The sequence below is a fragment of the Drosophila persimilis genome, unplaced genomic scaffold (assembly GCF_003286085.1).
Source record: "Drosophila persimilis strain 14011-0111.01,24,50 unplaced genomic scaffold, DperRS2 tig00000000-arrow-pilon, whole genome shotgun sequence".
Taxonomy (NCBI): Eukaryota; Metazoa; Arthropoda; class Insecta; order Diptera; family Drosophilidae; genus Drosophila; species Drosophila persimilis.
Window position 1 is genome coordinate 18,523,922 of NW_020825288.1, and position 19,123 is coordinate 18,543,044.

General features: G+C 36.6%; 2 protein-coding genes across 3 annotated transcripts; both read left to right on the forward strand.

Moving 5' to 3' along the window:
• Positions 1 to 51: 51 nt before the first annotated feature.
• On the forward strand, positions 52 to 15,848 carry LOC113565708. Its single transcript, XM_026988625.1, has 34 exons — positions 52 to 103; positions 4,914 to 4,967; positions 5,046 to 5,165; positions 5,227 to 5,397; positions 5,455 to 5,481; positions 5,544 to 5,663; positions 5,725 to 5,895; positions 5,962 to 5,979; positions 6,042 to 6,161; positions 6,223 to 6,393; positions 7,486 to 7,539; positions 7,602 to 7,721; positions 7,783 to 7,953; positions 8,020 to 8,037; positions 8,100 to 8,219; positions 8,281 to 8,451; positions 8,509 to 8,535; positions 8,598 to 8,717; positions 8,779 to 8,949; positions 9,544 to 9,597; positions 9,660 to 9,779; positions 9,841 to 10,011; positions 11,175 to 11,228; positions 11,291 to 11,410; positions 11,472 to 11,642; positions 11,700 to 11,726; positions 11,793 to 11,918; positions 11,979 to 12,095; positions 12,257 to 12,292; positions 12,348 to 12,440; positions 13,856 to 13,888; positions 15,291 to 15,380; positions 15,458 to 15,753; positions 15,813 to 15,848. Exons 1-34 carry the CDS (start codon positions 52 to 54, stop codon positions 15,846 to 15,848), a joined length of 3,540 nt encoding a protein of 1,179 aa, XP_026844426.1.
• On the forward strand, positions 15,673 to 17,251 carry LOC6591889. Of its 2 annotated transcripts, none has more exons than XM_002016699.2 (2): positions 15,673 to 16,702; positions 17,088 to 17,251. In XM_002016699.2, exons 1-2 carry the CDS (start codon positions 15,877 to 15,879, stop codon positions 17,249 to 17,251), a joined length of 990 nt encoding a protein of 329 aa, XP_002016735.2. In that variant the 5' UTR covers positions 15,673 to 15,876. The 2 variants fall into 2 exon arrangements, with proteins under 2 accessions (XP_002016735.2, XP_026850293.1); XM_026994492.1 differs by having other exon boundaries at positions 17,091 to 17,251.
• Positions 17,252 to 19,123: the final 1,872 nt, after the last annotated feature.

The window sequence follows — 19,123 nt, forward strand, 5'->3', positions numbered from 1 at the left end:
GTTGTATGCAAATCCGCCCATTGTGGTGTCCATCATTGTTAGTGTCTTTAGATGAAGGATGTTTTTGAAACATCCCAACGCTTCTATGAGGAGTTCCAGGACTGTAATGAAGCCCCAACCTACATATGTACACCTAGAGAAAATTAGCTGAAATTTTAATATTTACATATACTCGTACAACTAAAGTGTAAACCAATACATGTTTTCCTTACATTAAATACTGGCATTATTAAAAAATATTTAAATCATTTATGTTTAAATCATCATGGATGAATTCAACCATAGCAGAAAGTATCTTATTGCTGGGCAAACCAAAGCTGCGGTTCAACTGGCAATGGAATTTTCTTATCTAGTATGTTTTCGAAATCTATTATCCTCCTTTTATCACCAATAAATAAAGAAGCTAAGCACAAACTTCTTTTAAACTCGAGATTTTAACGCGAGTTTGCGGTAGAAATCACCACCTAACCGAACGAGAACTCGTCAGATCAGCTCTACGGATCCAGCGTGAACATTTGCTTTTAATGAACAGCTTCGGACTATGCGCCCATTACCCCTGCTATTCCTGTCTCCATAATTACGGATAGCATAGCCAGGTAACTTTAACATTCGATACGGAAGATTGGTATTTTTCGATTAATAATTAGCAGATGATTTGATCTTTAAGTCTCCTATATTTAAGTCCTATATCACATTTGATGTAAGGGCGACGTCAGACAGTCATTAGGCGTGGCTTGCGATCCCTCGTCTGACGAATTTGATTCTTAGTGTTGTCAAGGACTACAAGGATAGTGCGGTAAGCACTATCAGGAACCACTCACAGGTCCATTAATAACCGAGTATAAAATATATCATCAGAAGCTATGTAAGAAAGAGCTACGTGACGACAGCTTTCAGTTGGAACAGCTATTGTTCTCACTCTGGTCCTGCCCGAAGTCTTAAGGGGCCCCGTTGGAGACGCCATACATTCCCTTCTAGCGCATAAGCTTGACCTTTCAGGGTTTTCGCCCAACCTCCTGAGATGGATTTCTAGCTATCTTTGCTCCAAGTCTCAAAGAGTCCTCTTCAAAAACTTCCTCTCTTCACCAGTCAAGGTTTCTTCGGGAGTACCACAGGGCAGCCATCTATGCCCCTTACTCTTAAACTCTTTATTAATGACTTGCCTTCGGTATTAACATACTCTCGAGTACTTATGCATGCGGATGATGTTAAACTCTGTATCCAGCGCAAGGACATTTCATTTCATTCTCGCTTGCAATCCGATCTTAATAACTTTCAGTCATAGTGTTGTACAAACTTGTTACACCTTAATGCCTCGAAATGCAAAGTCATGACATTTCATCGTTCTTGCCCCTTGTTGGCTCCTTCGTATGGTGCCCTTAGTACAAAGTACACCAGGGCCGTATGGAATCAGAACAGAAAAACTGTTGACTCTTTGCACTGCGGGGCCTTCACTGGGATCCGAGTGTGAGACTCCCATCTTACCCTAGTAGACTGCTATTAGTAAACCTCCCATCCTTAGTTAACCGTAGAAAAATGCTTGGTATGATATTTATGCACAACTTGATCGGGGGTGACATAGACAGCCCTGATCTGTTGGGCCGCATAATCTTCACGATTCCTATTAGACTCACTAGAAATTTTATACCGTTGTTCCTTCCACTTTGTAGATCGAATTATTCCTTGCATGAGCCGTTTAGGGTCTTCCCTTCCCTCTACCATATTATATCCACCACTAATTCTCTTCCTCTTATTAAATTACTAATCCTTACACACCTTTCTAGTAATTAGTAGTTGTAGTGGTATTTGTATTTTGATTGCATGCTTAGTTTCTTAGTAATTTTAGTGCTAATTTTCCTCGAATGTTAGCCTGGGATCCGCGCGTAACAGCCTTCTGCTGGTTTCACACGGGCCACTTGTCGGTGCAGTAGCTGCATCGCCTCTTGAAAGATGCAGTCATTGGCTGTCAACGTCCAAGAATTAGATATCAATAAATCGTACCGGTCTTTCGGTCTTTCGGTCTTTATTTTTTCAAACTTTTTCGTGCATAGTCCCACTGTGCACTTATGTACTTATACATACAGTGTATGGTGTGGGCAATAGCTGTTGGTATGGAAACACATGACATTTCAGGTCACTAGGCACAACCCCAACAAGGATATTTCCTTAGTTAGTTTTCCTTCAACATTTTATGTGAATAGTTCGTTATTGGAGACTATCATCTTAATATGACGGAAAAAAGTTTACCAAGAGTTCCTGAGGGACTACGGGACCTAATGAAGATGTATGCTAAAGAAGTTTTACGTCAAAAGCCTGAAAACCTATACAAATTCTCTGCCGATTTTTTTAATTTGATTGTTACCGAAAAATCGAACCGAGTGATGCGTAAATACGAGCCAATACAAACATATGAAAGCATGATAAAAAACCGTATTCAACAGCAGATGCCACTTTCACTCGTATTTCATATAATTCCGGAAAACCTTACAGAGCTAATAAAACAATTTATTAAGGCAGTTCTAAAAGAAAGTCCGGACAATATTTACATATTCGCACAGGAATACTTTCAAAAGCTCTCGGAGGCCAAATCGATACCTACTGAATACACTAAATATACGGAATACGAAGGGTCATTGAGGGACAAAGAGCCATTTAAATCTGTAGCAAAGGTAACTTGTCAATGTGGACGTACAATAACCGCTGATGCAGCAGAAGTACAGAATAATAACAGCATTTCAAGTACCATGATTCCTTTAAATGATTGTACTTCAATAGCTGAAGCAAAGAAGGAAAATCAAAAAATATACGATCACAACTGTTTAAAAGCAGTCATCATAATTCAAAGAAATTTTCGCCTGTATAAAATTCAAAAGAAAATAAGTTCTGACAAGGAAAAATACGACAAAGAATATTTACGTGCAGTTTTTTTGATTCAAAGGCTATTTCGCTGCTACTTGGCCAAAAAGAGATTTGAAAAACGAAAGGATTCAGAAAAGGAAAAACGACGTAATGATACCCATAGTACTGGAGATTATATACAAGCAGTCATTGTTATCCAACGACAATATCGTCGATATTTAAATAAAAAAATTCGTCAGAAAAATCGATTGAAAAATGGTTCTTTTGGCTTAGTGACAGCAGCCATCATTATTCAAAGAGCATTTCGAAGGATGGTTGATGCGCGGAGGGTCAAGGGAAATGTGCCTGACGTTGTAGATAATCGTGAAGAGTTAAACGATATTTATTCTGAGACATGTTCATACAATTCTATATCGACGGCACCCCTATCAACCGATTCGACCACTGAGCACAAAGATTTTGTTAATACCAATTTTGAAGACGTTATCCAAAACACAATAAAGATGCAGGAGGAAGTAGAGAACAATAACCCTTGCCTAATTCTTGAAAACGAGTATGCTGCTATTAAAAAAGACGAAAACTCGACGAAAGGGCAGAAAAACGGTAAAAACTTTACATTTTAACAGTGTGAGAAGCTAACGAATGCATTACATTTTATTTTTTTCATCACAAATTTACAAACAAATGTTTGTCAGACCAATGTGGCAGGCAAATGTTTATTAATCAGTAAAAAAGGAGAGCTCTGATTCATAGAAAAGGTCCGTGAGGAAGAACGATCTCTGAAATCTTTTTCCGAGTCCCTAAGCAATGCTTCTCCAATATTCGATTGAGGAACAGGGTCCCTGCACTGCGTTAGAGTCTCTACCTTGAAGATTTACCTTTTATAGCCACACTGCTTTCTGGGTCACATCCTGAATATTTATATCCGATACTCAAAATCCCTATGAAATCAGTTTTTTCGATACATGAGTGAATGAGTACAATAATATGTTTATGCTTGAACATTCTGCAAGGGGGCCGAAATTGGCATGGTTTTGACGATAATATGTTCATGTTTAAACATCCGCCTTATAACTTCAAGCTTAACTGGAAATATAAGCGACTTGTTGGTATGTTGCAGGTGCGGTGTTTAAATTTTCTCAAACATTTTGAGAGTATCGGAAAACTTAGATATACATAGCTCTATAATTCTTTGCGTCAGACTGGCATGGATGGGGGGAAGCATGAAGTACAATGGATAGGGTGAATAGTTTATTAACGTAACTTCACCGAGATTAGTGACCGACGTTGTACTTATGGGACCAACAGCTTTGCCCCGACAGTAACAAAACCGCAAACAGCTGATCGCCTCTATAGATCGCCTCGAATTGTGTGTGACGCGGCGATCAAACAAGCTTATTGATTTATAGGAAATATTTGTGGAAGGAGTTAACTAACATGTATTTTTTGTATTTATATGGCAACTCGTGGCGGAAGCCAAGTCCATGGCTCTACTGAAAATGTTATTACGTGTGACTGTTGCTTCGCGATGACCAATTTCACATTAAGGGGAAATGAATATAACAATATTCGCAATATTTTTCACAAGCTCATAAACAATCACTTAATAGCACATTTTCTGTAATATGAAGTTGTGATAAATCATATAAAAAGAACTTGCTGACCCGGCAATCAATTTACTGCAGTACTGTGAACTGTTTCTGTTGCTACGAAAGATGTCATTTGCAATCATAAATTGAATGAGCGAATGATTCTGTTGGTTTTTCAAATATAGATGCCTGCATTTTTCCTGATGCATTGTCTTCATTGCAATGTCGACATTCTTCGTCCACAGCATCAAACAGCAATTTCGGGTGAGCGGAATTTTCAATATCTGGCTCGAACTCAATGTTGGATGGTGTGAAAATAGTTAAAAACCTTATCGCAGTCCTAAGTAATAGACAAACAAAATTTTTTTAAATCAGATTAGACGTTTGGGAAGAACAGATCAAAAACACCGGGAGAAGAGATATGCATATATATATTTTTTTATTTGTAATGGATTTATTTTACAGACGATCTAAAAATCAATGAAATTCCAGGCCTAATAGAACTATCGGATTTGACCAGTAAGTTATTCTTAAAATTACATATCATATATGAAACATAAATAATATGTAACATAAATAATATACATCTACATACAGAAATTAGTATATCTGAAAAAGTTGATAATTCATTATGCGAAAATGGAGAATCGGATATTATAACGCATCCTGTTTCTGAACAACAAAATGGACTTACCTTGGAAGATGAGGACAATGCCAGTAAGTTTTTTCAATCAAGTATTTCGAAGTGGGAATTTCTTCTATTTATTATTTTTTCCAGCCGGAAAAACAAATAAAGATAATGGTGCCGAGAAAGAGTTCGATGTTTTACCTGATAAAGATGAACAAACCATAGTAATTGGGTCCGAAATTTCTGAATCTGGACATAGATTTTCAGGTGAACAAGACGTCGAAATTCCTGTCAGTTCTGCCCCTCCAAAGGAATTAGATGGTAATTTTTGGTAATGGATTTATTTTACAGACGATCTTATAATCAATGAAATTCCAGGCGTCATAGAACTATCGGATTTGGCCAGTAAGTTATTCTTAAAATTACATATCATATATGAAACATAAATAATATACATCTACATACAGAAATTAGTATATCTGAAAAAGTTGATAATTCATTATGCGAAAATGGAGAATCGGATAATATAAAGCATCCTGTTTCTGAACAACAAAATGGACTTACCTTGGAAAATGAGGAAAATGCCAGTAAGTTTTTTCAATGAAGTATTTCGAAGTGGGAATTTCTTCTATTTATTATTTTTTCCAGCCGGAAAATCAAATAAAGATAATGGTGCCGAGAAAGAGTTCGATGTTTTACCTGATAAAGATGAACAAACCATAGTAATTGGGTCCGAAATTTCTGAATCTGGACATAGATTTTCAGGTGAACAAGACGTCGAAATTCCTGTCAGTTCTGCCCCTCCAAAGGAATTAGATGGTAATTTTTGGTAATGGATTTATTTTACAGACGATCTTATAATCAATGAAATTCCAGGCGTCATAGAACTATTGGATTTGGCCAGTAAGTTATTCTTAAAATTACATATCATATATGAAACATAAATAATATACATCTACATACAGAAATTAGTATATCTGAAAAAGTTGATAATTCATTATGCGAAAATGGAGAATCGGATAATATAAAGCATCCTGTTTCTGAACAACAAAATGGACTTACCTTGGAAAATGAGGAAAATGCCAGTAAGTTTTTTCAATGAAGTATTTCGAAGTGGGAATTTCTTCTATTTATTATTTTTTCCAGCCGGAAAATCAAATAAAGATAATGGTGCCGAGAAAGAGTTCGATGTTTTACCTGATAAAGATGAACAAACCATAGTAATTGGGTCCGAAATTTCTGAATCTGGACATAGATTTCCAGGTGAACAAGACGTCGAAATTCCTGTCAGTTCTGCCCCTCAAAAGGAATTAGATGGTAATTCTTCGTTCTCTGCTGCAAATGTTATTACGTGTGACTGTTGTTTTGGGATGGCCAATTCCGCATTGAGGGGAATGAATGAAACGATAGTCACAATACTTTTCACAAGCTCATAAACAATCATTTATTAGCACACCTTCTGAAATATGAAGTTGTAATTAATTATATAAAAAGAACTTTCTGACCCGGCAAACCATTTGCTGCAGTTTCTGTTGCTACGAAAGATGTCATTTGCAATCATGAATTGAATGAGCGAATGATTCTGTTGGTTTTTCAAATATATGTAGATGCCTGCTTTTTACCTGATGCATTATCTTCTAACTCATGTGTGAACTTGAACGCATGACAATGTCGACATTCTTTGTCCACAGCATCAAACAGCAATTTCGGATGAGCGGAATTTTCAATATCTAGCTCGAACTCAATGTTGGATGGTGTGAAAATAGTTAAATACCTTATCGCAGTCCTAAGTAATAGACAAACAAAATTTTTTTAAATCGGATTAGCTGTATGGAAAGATAAGATCAAAAACACCGGGAGAAGAGATATGCATATATATATATTTTTATTTGTAATGGATTTATTTTACAGACGATCTAAAAATCAATGAAATTCCAAGCCTAATAGAACTATCGGATTTGACCAGTAAGTTATTCTTAAAATTACATATCATATATGTAACATAAATAATATACATCTACATACAGAAATTAGTATATCTGAAAAAGTTGATAATTCATTATGCGAAAATGGAGAATCGGATATTATAACGCATCCTGTTTCTGAACAACAAAATGGACTTACCTTGGAAGATGAGGACAATGCCAGTAAGTTTTTTCAATGAAGTATTTCGAAGTGGGAATTTCTTCTATTTATTATTTTTTCCAGCCGGAAAAACAAATAAAGATAATGGTGCCGAGAAAGAGTTCGATGTTTTACCTGATAAAGATGAACAAACCATAGTAATTGGGTCCGAAATTTCTGAATCTGGACATAGATTTTCAGGTGAACAAGGCGTCGAAATTCCTGTCAGTTCTGCCCCTCCAAAGGAATTAGATGGTAATTTTTGGTAATGGATTTATTTTACAGACGATCTTATAATCAATGAAATTCCAGGCGTCATAGAACTATCGGATTTGGCCAGTAAGTTATTCTTAAAATTACATATCATATATGAAACATAAATAATATACATCTACATACAGAAATTAGTATATCTGAAAAAGTTGATAATTCATTATGCGAAAATGGAGAATCGGATAATATAAAGCATCCTGTTTCTGAACAACAAAATGGACTTACCTTGGAAGATGAGGACAATGCCAGTAAGTTTTTTCAATGAAGTATTTCGAAGTGGGAATTTCTTCTATTTATTATTTTTTCCAGCCGGAAAAACAAATAAAGATAATGGTGCCGAGAAAGAGTTCGATGTTTTACCTGATAAAGATGAACAAACCATAGTAATTGGGTCCGAAATTTCTGAATCTGGACATAGATTTTCAGGTGAACAAGACGTCGAAATTCCTGTCAGTTCTGCCCCTCCAAAGGAATTAGATGGTAATTTTTGGTAATGGATTTATTTTACAGACGATCTTATAATCAATGAAATTCCATGCGTCATAGAACTATTGGATTTGGCCAGTAAGTTATTCTTAAAATTACATATCATATATGAAACATAAATAATATACATCTACATACAGAAATTAGTATATCTGAAAAAGTTGATAATTCATTATGCGAAAATGGAGAATCGGATAATATAAAGCATCCTGTTTCTGAACAACAAAATGGACTTACCTTGGAAGATGAGGACAATGCCAGTAAGTTTTTTCAATCAAGTATTTCGAAGTGGGAATTTCTTCTATTTATTATTTTTTCCAGCCGGAAAAACAAATAAAGATAATGGTGCCGAGAAAGAGTTCGATGTTTTACCTGATAAAGATGAACAAACCATAGTAATTGGGTCCGAAATTTCTGAATCTGGACATAGATTTTCAGGTGAACAAGACGTCGAAATTCCTGTCAGTTCTGCCCCTCCAAAGGAATTAGATGGTAATTTTTGGTAATGGATTTATTTTACAGACGATCTTATAATCAATGAAATTCCAGGCGTCATAGAACTATCGGATTTGGCCAGTAAGTTATTCTTAAAATTACATATCATATATGAAACATAAATAATATACATCTACATACAGATATTAGTATATCTGAAAAAGTTGATAATTCATTATGCGAAAATGGAGAATCGGATAATATAAAGCATCCTGTTTCTGAACAACAAAATGGACTTACCTTGGAAGATGAGGACAATGCCAGTAAGTTTTTTCAATCAAGTATTTCGAAGTGGGAATTTCTTCTATTTATTATTTTTTTCAGCCGGAAAATCAAATAAAGATAATGGTGCCGAGAAAGAGTTCGATGTTTTACCTGATAAAGATGAACAAACCATAGTAATTGGGTCCGAAATTTCTGAATCTGGACATAGATTTTCAGGTGAACAAGACGTCGAAATTCCTGTCAGTTCTGCCCCTCCGAAGGAATTAGATGGTAATTCTTCGTTCTCTGCTGCAAATGTTATTACGTGTGACTGTTGTTTTGGGATGGCCAATTCCGCATTGAGGGGAATGAATGAAACGATAGTCACAATACTTTTCACAAGCTCATAAACAATCATTTATTAGCACACCTTCTGAAATATGAAGTTGTAATTAATTATATAAAAAGAACTTTCTGACCCGGCAAACCATTTGCTGCAGTTTCTGTTGCTACGAAAGATGTCATTTGCAATCATGAATTGAATGAGCGAATGATTCTGTTGGTTTTTCAAATATATGTAGATGCCTGCATTTTTCCTGATGCATTATCTTCTAACTCATGTGTGAACTTGAACGCATGACAATGTCGACATTCTTTGTCCACAGCATCAAACAGCAATTTCGGATGAGCGGAATTTTCAATATCTAGCTCGAACTCAATGTTGGATGGTGTGAAAATAGTTAAATACCTTATCGCAGTCCTAAGTAATAGACAAACAAAATTTTTTAAAATCGGATTAGCTGTATGGAAAGATAAGATCAAAAACACCGGGAGAAGAGATATGCATATATATATATTTTTATTTGTAATGGATTTATTTTACAGACGATCTAAAAATCAATGAAATTCCAAGCCTAATAGAACTATCGGATTTGACCAGTAAGTTATTCTTAAAATTACATATCATATATGTAACATAAATAATATACATCTACATACAGAAATTAGTATATCTGAAAAAGTTGATAATTCATTATGCGAAAATGGAGAATCGGATATTATAACGCATCCTGTTTCTGAACAACAAAATGGACTTACCTTGGAAGATGAGGACAATGCCAGTAAGTTTTTTCAATCAAGTATTTCGAAGTGGGAATTCCTTCTATTTATTATTTTTTTCAGCCGGAAAAACAAATAAAGATAATGGTGCCGAGAAAGAGTTCGATGTTTTACCTGATAAAGATGAACAAACCATAGTAATTGGGTCCGAAATTTCTGAATCTGGACATAGATTTCCAGGTGAACAAGACGTCGAAATTCCTGTCAGTTCTGCCCCTCAAAAGGAATTAGATGGTAATTTTTCCTTTTCTGCTGCAAATGTTATTACGTGTGACTGTTATTTTGGGATGGCCAATTCTGCATTGAGGGGAATGAATGAAACGATAGTCACAATACTTTTCACAAGCTCATAAACAATCTCTTATTAGGACACCTTCTAATGTATGAAGTTGTAATTTTTATATATAAGAAGAACTGGCTGAAGCGGTAGACAATTTACTGCAGTACTGCGAACTGTTGCTACGAAAGATGTAATTTGCAATCATGAATTGAATGAGCGAATGATTCTGTTGGTTTTTCAAATATATGTAGATGCCTGCATTATTCCGGATGCATTGTCTTCTAACTCATGTGAGAATTTGAACGCATGACAATGTCGACATTCTTTGTCCACAGCATCAAACAGCAATTTCGGGTGAGCGGAATTTTCAATATCTGGCTCGAACTCAATGTTGGATGGTGTGAAAATAGTTAAATACCTTATCGCAGTAATAGACAAACAAAATTTTATAAAAATCGGTTTAGCCGTTCGGAAAGAACAGAACCACAAACACCGAGAGACGAGATATGTACATATATACATATAGTTAAATATCCGCAACTCGATTTTAAATTTGTAAAAAAGATTTTTATTTTAAAAACTTAATATCTTTATGTCACTAGATATAAATGAGTTCCCCGACTTGACTGTGGGACTGCTTGTCTCAAACGGAACTGATTTCTCTATTGTTGGCTAGTTTCCATGAGCCCTTCTCTTGGAGCTCTCGACTCTGGCTTCGGGCATTGCTTTCCTCGGCTGCGTCTTCGTGTCGGTGGCGTCGGCTTTGATGAAAGGCATCCGCTGCTGGCGATCGGTGTTGCATTACATGAGGGAGCTAGGAATGTGAGACTCCTTGGTTTTATGAATAGCTCTGATTGGTCCTCATGAGTGGCGTGATTCTAAAGAATCGGTTTCTCGAGAGTGGCGGGATTCTGGCGTTAATGAATCAATGGGGCCCATTGTTTATATTATGGGACTTGGACAATGACTGTGGGAAGAATCAGTTATTGAGTGGTGTCCTCTTACTTTTGTGGATGGGGTGGGTGAATTGGACATAAACATAATGTGCATGTGCAGTGGAGAATTATGGATATGTCACTATATATATTATTTTATTTTTAATGGATTTATTTTACAGACGATCTTATAATCAATGAAATTCCAGGCGTCATAGAACTATCGGATTTGGCCAGTAAGTTATTCTTAAAATTACATATCATATATGAAACATAAATAATATACATCTACATACAGAAATTAGTATATCTGAAAAAGTTGATAATTCATTATGCGAAAATGGAGAATCGGATAATATAAAGCATCCTGTTTCTGAACAACAACATGGACTTACCTTGGAAGATGAGGACAATGCCAGTAAGTTTTTTCAATGAAGTATTTCGAAGTGGGAATTTCTTCTATTTATTATTTTTTCCAGCCGCAAAAACAAATAAAAATAATGGCGCCGAGAAAGAGTTCGATGTTTTACCTGATAAAGATGAACAAACCATAGTAATTGGGTCCGAAATTTCTGAATCTGGACATAGATTTTCAGGTGAACAAGACGTCGAAATTCCTGTCAGTTCTGCCCCTCCAAAGGAATTAGATGGTAATTTTTGGTAATGGATTTATTTTACAGACGATCTTATAATCAATGAAATTCCAGGCGTCATAGAACTATCGGAGTTGACCAGTAAGTTATTCTTTCAATTACATATCATATATGAAACATAAATAATATATCTACATCTAAATACAGAAAGGAGTATATCTGAAATAGTTGATAATTCGTTATCCGAAAACGGAGATTTTGATATTGTAACGCATCCTGTGTCTGAACAACACAATGAACCACAAAAAAATTTGGAACATGAGGACAATGCCAGTAAGTTTTTTCAATCAAGTATTTCGAAGTGGGAATTTCTTCTATTTATTATTTTTTCAGCCGGAAAAACAAATAAAGATAATGGTGCCGAGAAAGAGTTCGATGTTTTACCTGATAAAGATGAACAAAACATAGTAATTGGGTCCGAAATTTCTGAATCTAAGCATCGTTTTCCAGGTGAGCAAGGAATTGCAACTCCTGTTAGTTCTGCCCCTTCCCAAGGATAATATTTCGTTCCCTACTGCAATTGCGGTCTCACCTTCACCTCACACCTTCTGAAACATGAAGATAAAATTAATTGAATGAAAATTGTGATTTTGAATTAATTTATCTTACAGATGATCCTACTAGCAATACAATGTCGAATTTGACCAGTAAGTGACATTTTACAGTTATATGAAACCTATGTAAATAAACATCTAAACACAGAAAGGAGTGTAACTGGAATAGATGATAATGCATTATCAGAAAATGGAGAACGACCCAATGGATTACAAATAAATTTTAAAGATGACGATACCAGTAAGTTTTTTTTAATCAAATTTTTTTGGGGTGAGATCTAAATGTTATGTTTTTCTGAGTATCAAGTAAAAATGACTCTGATGATACTGGCTAATCCGATGTGTTGGCCGTTAAAAGAAAACATATGGGATTCGAAATTTCTGCGCTGCAGATTCACATCACACTATGTGAAGAGGGTGTTTATTATGGTAGACCTCTATTATTTATACCCGATACTCAAAATGAGTATAGGGGTGTATTAGATTTGTGGTGAAAGTGGATGTGAAAGGAAGCGATTCCGACCCCACAAATATATTCCATACATATATTCTTGATCAGCCGAGTCGATTGAGCCATGTCTGTCTGTCCGTCTGTCCGTCCGTCCCTATGAGCGGTTAGTGCTCAAAGACTATTGCTTGGACGTTGACATGCAATGACTGCATCTTACAAGAGGCGATGCAATTTATGCACCGTCAAGTGGCCCGTGTGACACCAGCAGAAGGCTGTTACGCGCGGATCCCAGGCAAATCGCAGCCCTCCTCCCGCCCAACCGACCGAGGGGCGCTGCCGCATGACGCGCGGTGCGTAACCGAACCGAACGCGAACATGCAAGGAAGACTAATATTCGAGGAAAATGAGCACTACACTACTAAGAAACTAAACATGCATTCAAAATACATTTACAAATATCACTACAATTAATAATTACTAGAAAGGTGTGTAAGGATTAAAAATTTAAGAGGAAGAGAATTAGTGGTGGATATAATATGGTAGAGGGAATTATGTTCCGAGCATAAGACCGTAAACGGTTCATGCAAGGAATAATTCGATCTACAAAGTGGAAGGAACCAAGGTATAAAATTTCTAGTGAGTCTAATAGGAATCGTGAAGATTATGCGGCCCAACAGATCTGGGCTCTCTATGTCACCCCTGATCAAGTTGTGCACAAAAATTACACCAGGCATTTTTCTACGGTTAACTAAGGATGGGAGGTTTACTAACAGTAGTCTACTAGAGTAAGATGGGATTCTTACACCCGCATCCCAGTTAAGGCCCCGCAGAGCAAAGAGTAAACAGATTTTCTGTTCTGATTCCATACGGCCCTGGTGTACTTTGTACTAAGGGCACCATACGAAGGAGCCAACAAGGGGCAAGAACGATGAAATGTCATGACTTTGCATTTCGAGGCATTAAGGTGTAACAAGTTTGTACAACACTATGACTGAAAGTTATTAAGATCGGATTGCAAGCGAGAATGAAATGAAATGTCCTTGCACTGGATACAGAGCTTAACATCATCCGTATTTACGACCATGTTTAATAGTCTATTGTCTTAAAAAGGAAATGTCGGAATTCCGAAATTAGCTTTTATCAACTGTTGGAAAATGGAAAACCATACAATCATTTCTTGTATTTTTTAATATTTTTACACAAAGGTGCTGTTCAGTATAGACCGGATGTAAATACTGGTAAGAGTTAATAGCGCAAATATGTTATAATTTTTTTTTTAAATTAGCAGAAAGGTTCTACAGTGCTTGTATCTAATCAATTATTTGGCACCCACAATTTTAACAACGACACTATTGAGATTAAAAATAAAAAAACAGCTAAGTTGCCTATCCCTAAGCTCAAACACAAAGAAATTGGCTCCGTTCAGAACAGTCGTTTCATACCTAGACCTGTTGCTGAGCTGCAGCTTAAGTCATTCAAAAGTCTCACCGACAAAGGGACCTGGTACGAAATTTATACAGATTTCGAGACGAATCAATCATTGGCTTACGCAGACACTGGCGAAGTAAAAAACACAAGAGAAGTTCCCATCAAGGACCTTGGAAAAATTGCATCTAATATGAGCACAGAAACCGAAGTACCTAAAGTTAAGAGAGCAATTTCATATTTTATTTCATTCGATAAATCGGATAATGGAAATCGCAGGTACAAAGTATCAAACAAGGCTCCTTTCAAAACAAATAAACACGGTCAAATCGACAAACTAATTCCTTTGGACGATAGTTCACGCTCAAATTTGTTGGGCCCGCATTTGATAATTAATGAATATAGAGAGATTGAAGATCCAACGGCAGATCCGGATTACCAACAACAACCAGGAGTAGCCAAGCTGCAAACTATACTTGAACTTAATGAAAGTGATATCATAACTGATAACAGAGTTACAGAACTTGAATTGGGTAAGACAGATATAGTTGGTACAAAAGAATATGACTTAATGAATGATGAAAATATTTCCGGGGGACGTCTCTTTGATTTAAGTAGTAGAACCAAAGTCGTCCGAGAAGAGTCATTAACACCATCTACATAGAATAAGACTAATTCATATAATTCACATTCTCCATATATAATACTGACATTTCCAAACTCACACTAATTGGCCTGCACACTCCAGAAGTCTACGGAAAGCAAATAGTTTTAATCTTAACGCAAAAAAGGACACGTTAATACAATTTAAATGCACGTTGTTCCTTAGGCTTTAAAAACATAGTCTTTGAAAGAAACAGAAACAGCACAGAAGAAACGAAAAACCACTTGTAAAACCTTTAAAAAATAAATGTTACAAATTACTAGAAATTACTAACAACTACAAATTCAAGCTAAGAAACGGGTGTAGAAAGAAGCTTTATTGGGAAAAACGGATCTCTCGGGGACCTACGCAAAAAAGTCAAATTTTAGATCCAAAATTTGTAGGATCAATGCGGATAATACCAAGTCAATTATCCTAATCAAACTGTAATTGCACATAAAATTTAGCTAAAATGCATGGCCCCTTTTAATAAAGTTTAAGTTCTGAAATTCTTGACGAGATTTGAATTAATGAATCTGATATTGATACTGAAGTCTCTAATGGTTTGTCAGGTTTAATACTACACGAATCTAGTGCTGTGGTTGGCTCAGCTGGGGATCCAGGAATATTTTTATTATCAGATGCTGGCGCCTCAAATCATGGTAAGTAAATATTGTTTGTACTGTAAAGTAGATGACAAAAAAGATGTTCTCTTTTAATTTAATATATGTTCTTGTAGAAGTCGTATCATCCCAAGAGCAACTAAATAGCTCCCCTCTAAAAGATGTGACATCTATTACCGAGAAAGAACTAGTTTCTAACACGCAAAAAGAAGCAATAGAAGAACTTTGTATACAAAAAAATTCTTCAGTTGTTCATAATTATGAATGCAAAACGAAAAATCAAATATTATCAGATGACTGCAATAATAAGGAAATTTCAGATTCTCTTACAAATGAAGCCATTGCCTTAGAGCCATTCTCTGAGATAAAACAAGAAAATGTCTCACCTAAGACATCCACATCCGATGAAGATGTTAAACAAATTTCAAATCATCCAGCTTTTTTGAACTCTTACGATGAACCATTAATAAGGACTATAGATTCTTTGAAAGAACAAGCCAGCATTGAAGAAGGTGAAATTATTGTATACAACCAAATGCAGCTTAATGAAACCAGAGAAAGTTCTGCCCAAAGTGACTCTGTGGTTTTCGGTGATGTTGAGTCAGAAAAATTCCAAATTAAAGATAGTAACAGCGAAGAAGAATCTGCAAGGGCACCGCTGATACGTCATTACACAATCGCTGGAGACGATCCCAGAGGCATGTTTAGGTCTGTCACCCTTGAAGATGCTAGAAATGATATAGAAATTGGTAGCAAAGATCTTATGACTGCTTCTAGCATCAACAGCACTAACAGTTTATTTTTAGACGACGAAATTTCGGAAAACATTCGCAAGAAAATGTTGGCCTTTTCGCTATCTGAAACGGATTCAGATTGCATTGACCCAAGAAATATTAACCAAGAGAACTTTGAAATAAACACGGCTATGGCAGACATTTTGGGCACATCTACTGAAACTGAATCTACAATTGTATCGGCGGCCACGAAAATACAAGCGGGAGCTCGTGGGTTTCTTACCAGGCGACGAATGCGACGCGCTAGTGCCGGTACTAAATCCTCAACCCAAGAGACAAAGGCATCCTTTGGAAACGCTGCCATTAGCGAATCTTTTGAGCGACTCATTGAGGAAGAAGCTGCGAAAAAAATACAAGCCGCATATCGTATACACACAAGAAAACTTAAAGGACATAATCGAAAAATGCAAGGTATCAGCTTAGAAAGCAATTTAGCCGCCAGGCGTCAAAAATTGCAGCGCGGGGACGCGCTTCGGAATGACTCGACGCCTGATGAAGATAACATTCCTCTTACCAATGGTGGACATACACAAAAACTCCCAAAGTCACTACGAAACAAAGAAAAGGGTAAGGTGCACATATGTTAAAGAAATATATTTCATATTAAATTGGTATCTAAAAGAGTTTTTTAGGGATCTGTATACTTCTGATTTTTTCTATGTACATATGTATAAGATAGTCCATTTGTTTGAAGCTGATAATTTCTTTCCCAATAAGTACTATATACATATGTAAATACATACAGTACTGCAATAGTAGAAAAATAGTGGGAAAAAATAGAGTTGCGGTCTCCGCAGCAACTCACAATATTCCCCCTCGTTTTCCATTAATTTGCATACATACTATATGCAGTTTACGACTTAAAGTTTAGTACAAAAAACCTTGCTTTAATTCTTTTGAAATTTGAATAACTTTGCCTTTTCTATATTATATTTCTGTTTCATATTTTTAGCAGGTGATGGTGTAAAATTGAAATCTAGCATGGAACTAAAATGGTTGACATTAAGGCAGAACTCAATGCCAGTACAAATTGATTGCAATATTTTAAGAGTTATTCCTAAGCACAAAAAAAAACGTATCAAAAGCGCAGAATATAAGAAAATGGCATCCAAATAGCTCGACCCATATTTATGATAAACTTTGTTCAAATAAATGATCAAGTATATATGTACGTATAAATGTTTTTAGTATATTGTATTAATCGGAAGTATTTTTATAAGCTTCTGTTAAGCTTGTAAGTGTTTTTAATAGCTGTTGAGTTTTAAATCAAAAATCTAGCAGGTTCTTGGTGAGCGATCGAAAAAGATATATAGAAGGAGACCGCTAGAGAAGCTTAATGTGCAGCTAAGCCGAGAATGAACGATAGATGGGAACGAAGAGGGCAGAGAGAGAGGCAAGGCATATGCAGTAAAACAATGATTTTGTACAGAGGGCAGTGCAAATAGCGAAAAATAATGGTTTTCTACGTTAATGTGGATCACTGGCTATAATTTACGGATTTGACGCCTAAATGTCTTGCTGGACAGAAAAGCATAATCTTTGATTAGCGAGCAAGCGTTAGATAATTAAGAGCGAGCCATGATAGAAGCGCAACGACCTGAATTCTATTGAAGAAAGATCTTGTTGCCAGCTGCTGCTCCCAACAAGGATATTTTTAAATAGTTAAAAATAACGTTAAATCGGTACTAACCGAACGAATCGGGTGCATACTAGATACCAAGCTCTGCTTTATCGTTTTTTAGGTATTGAGCCCTATCTGTATGCTATAATAACTTCGTCAGGATCTGCCCTGCCGGCAGAGCTCTTTAAATTATAAGCACAGCTACTCCACCCCCCACACATCTCATGCTTCACCATTGACGGATCTATCCATTTCGATTTAGGCTCTGTATACTAGTTCCGTTACTTTAAGTTTTTGTTACCTGAACCCATCCCATTTGCATTATCCTATTTTTGCAATTGTTCTACCCAGAGATATTGGTTTTTTAAGTTCCTTCTAGAGCTATGACTAAACCAATTAGTATTTCTAACGAATTCAACGGATTACCATAGAATATACTGTATAAGATTCTTGTTTTGCATATTGTAATTTATGGTTCAAATTTGACGTTAAGAATGAATTTAATCATGAATTTCCAATATACGCAATTGACGACGACCGGATGTGGATACGTTAGTACACGGACCACAATCTACCAGATGTGGGTGAGTTTGTCTTCCTTATTGATGAAGAATTCGCAAGAGCTGTCGAAGATGCGGATCACGTCTTCTTAACCTTAACCATTGAAACTGGTTATTTCATTAGGAAAATTTCACTTTCCTCCATCGGTTTCCTAGATGTCACGAGAACCCTTAAAGAATTCTTAGCTTATTTGCAATCTACCCTATTACAAGCGCGTCTTCACCTGTGTTCCAGTCTCACCTGAGAGATAGTTGGCCCAGGGCTGAGGGCGACGCGCCACCTATCAGAATTCCAGGGAGGCTGGAGTATGGTGAAATGGGGGGAACTGGGATCCGTTATTGGGGATATAAGGAATAGGATAGGATTAGCTAGATGTACTAGTGAGGGTAGAAGTTAAAAATCTCCGAGAACTTTTATTGAGTTCTAGAAATCATAGAGCGTGGACGCATGGGTAAAGTTGCGAGACCGCCAGAGTGCAGGTTGGTGGGACCGCGATCAATTCGCAGAGGTCCATCAAGTACCTAGGAGTCCCTATCGACCCCTAGCCTGTCCTTCAAGGAGCACCTGGAATACGTCCACACGAAGACCGGTGGGACCGCAGGAGCGCTATCCAGGATGCTGCTAAACACCAGAGGACCAAAACAAGCAACGAGGAAGGTCGCAGATGCTCTACGCCGCACCAGTGTGGGCATAAGCCGCGAAATTGATGAGCTAAATGCGAGGAGTGGAGGCAACGTACAGATTGTGCGCCATTATGATCGCGTGCTCGTTCCGGATCATCTCGGACGAAGCAGCGCTAGTCATTG

Coding starts and splice junctions, on each gene's coding strand:
- LOC113565708 (XM_026988625.1), top strand. CDS start 52: ATGAAGGATGTTTTTGAAACATCCCAACGCTTCTATGAGGAGTTCCAG. Junction 4,968..5,045: donor AGAACTATCGGATTTGACCA/GTAAGTTATTCT, acceptor ATCTACATACAG/AAATTAGTATATCTGAAAAA. Junction 15,381..15,457: donor TGCTGGCGCCTCAAATCATG/GTAAGTAAATAT, acceptor ATGTTCTTGTAG/AAGTCGTATCATCCCAAGAG.
- LOC6591889 (XM_002016699.2), top strand. CDS start 15,877: ATGCAGCTTAATGAAACCAGAGAAAGTTCTGCCCAAAGTGACTCTGTG. Junction 16,703..17,087: donor ACTACGAAACAAAGAAAAGG/GTAAGGTGCACA, acceptor TCATATTTTTAG/CAGGTGATGGTGTAAAATTG.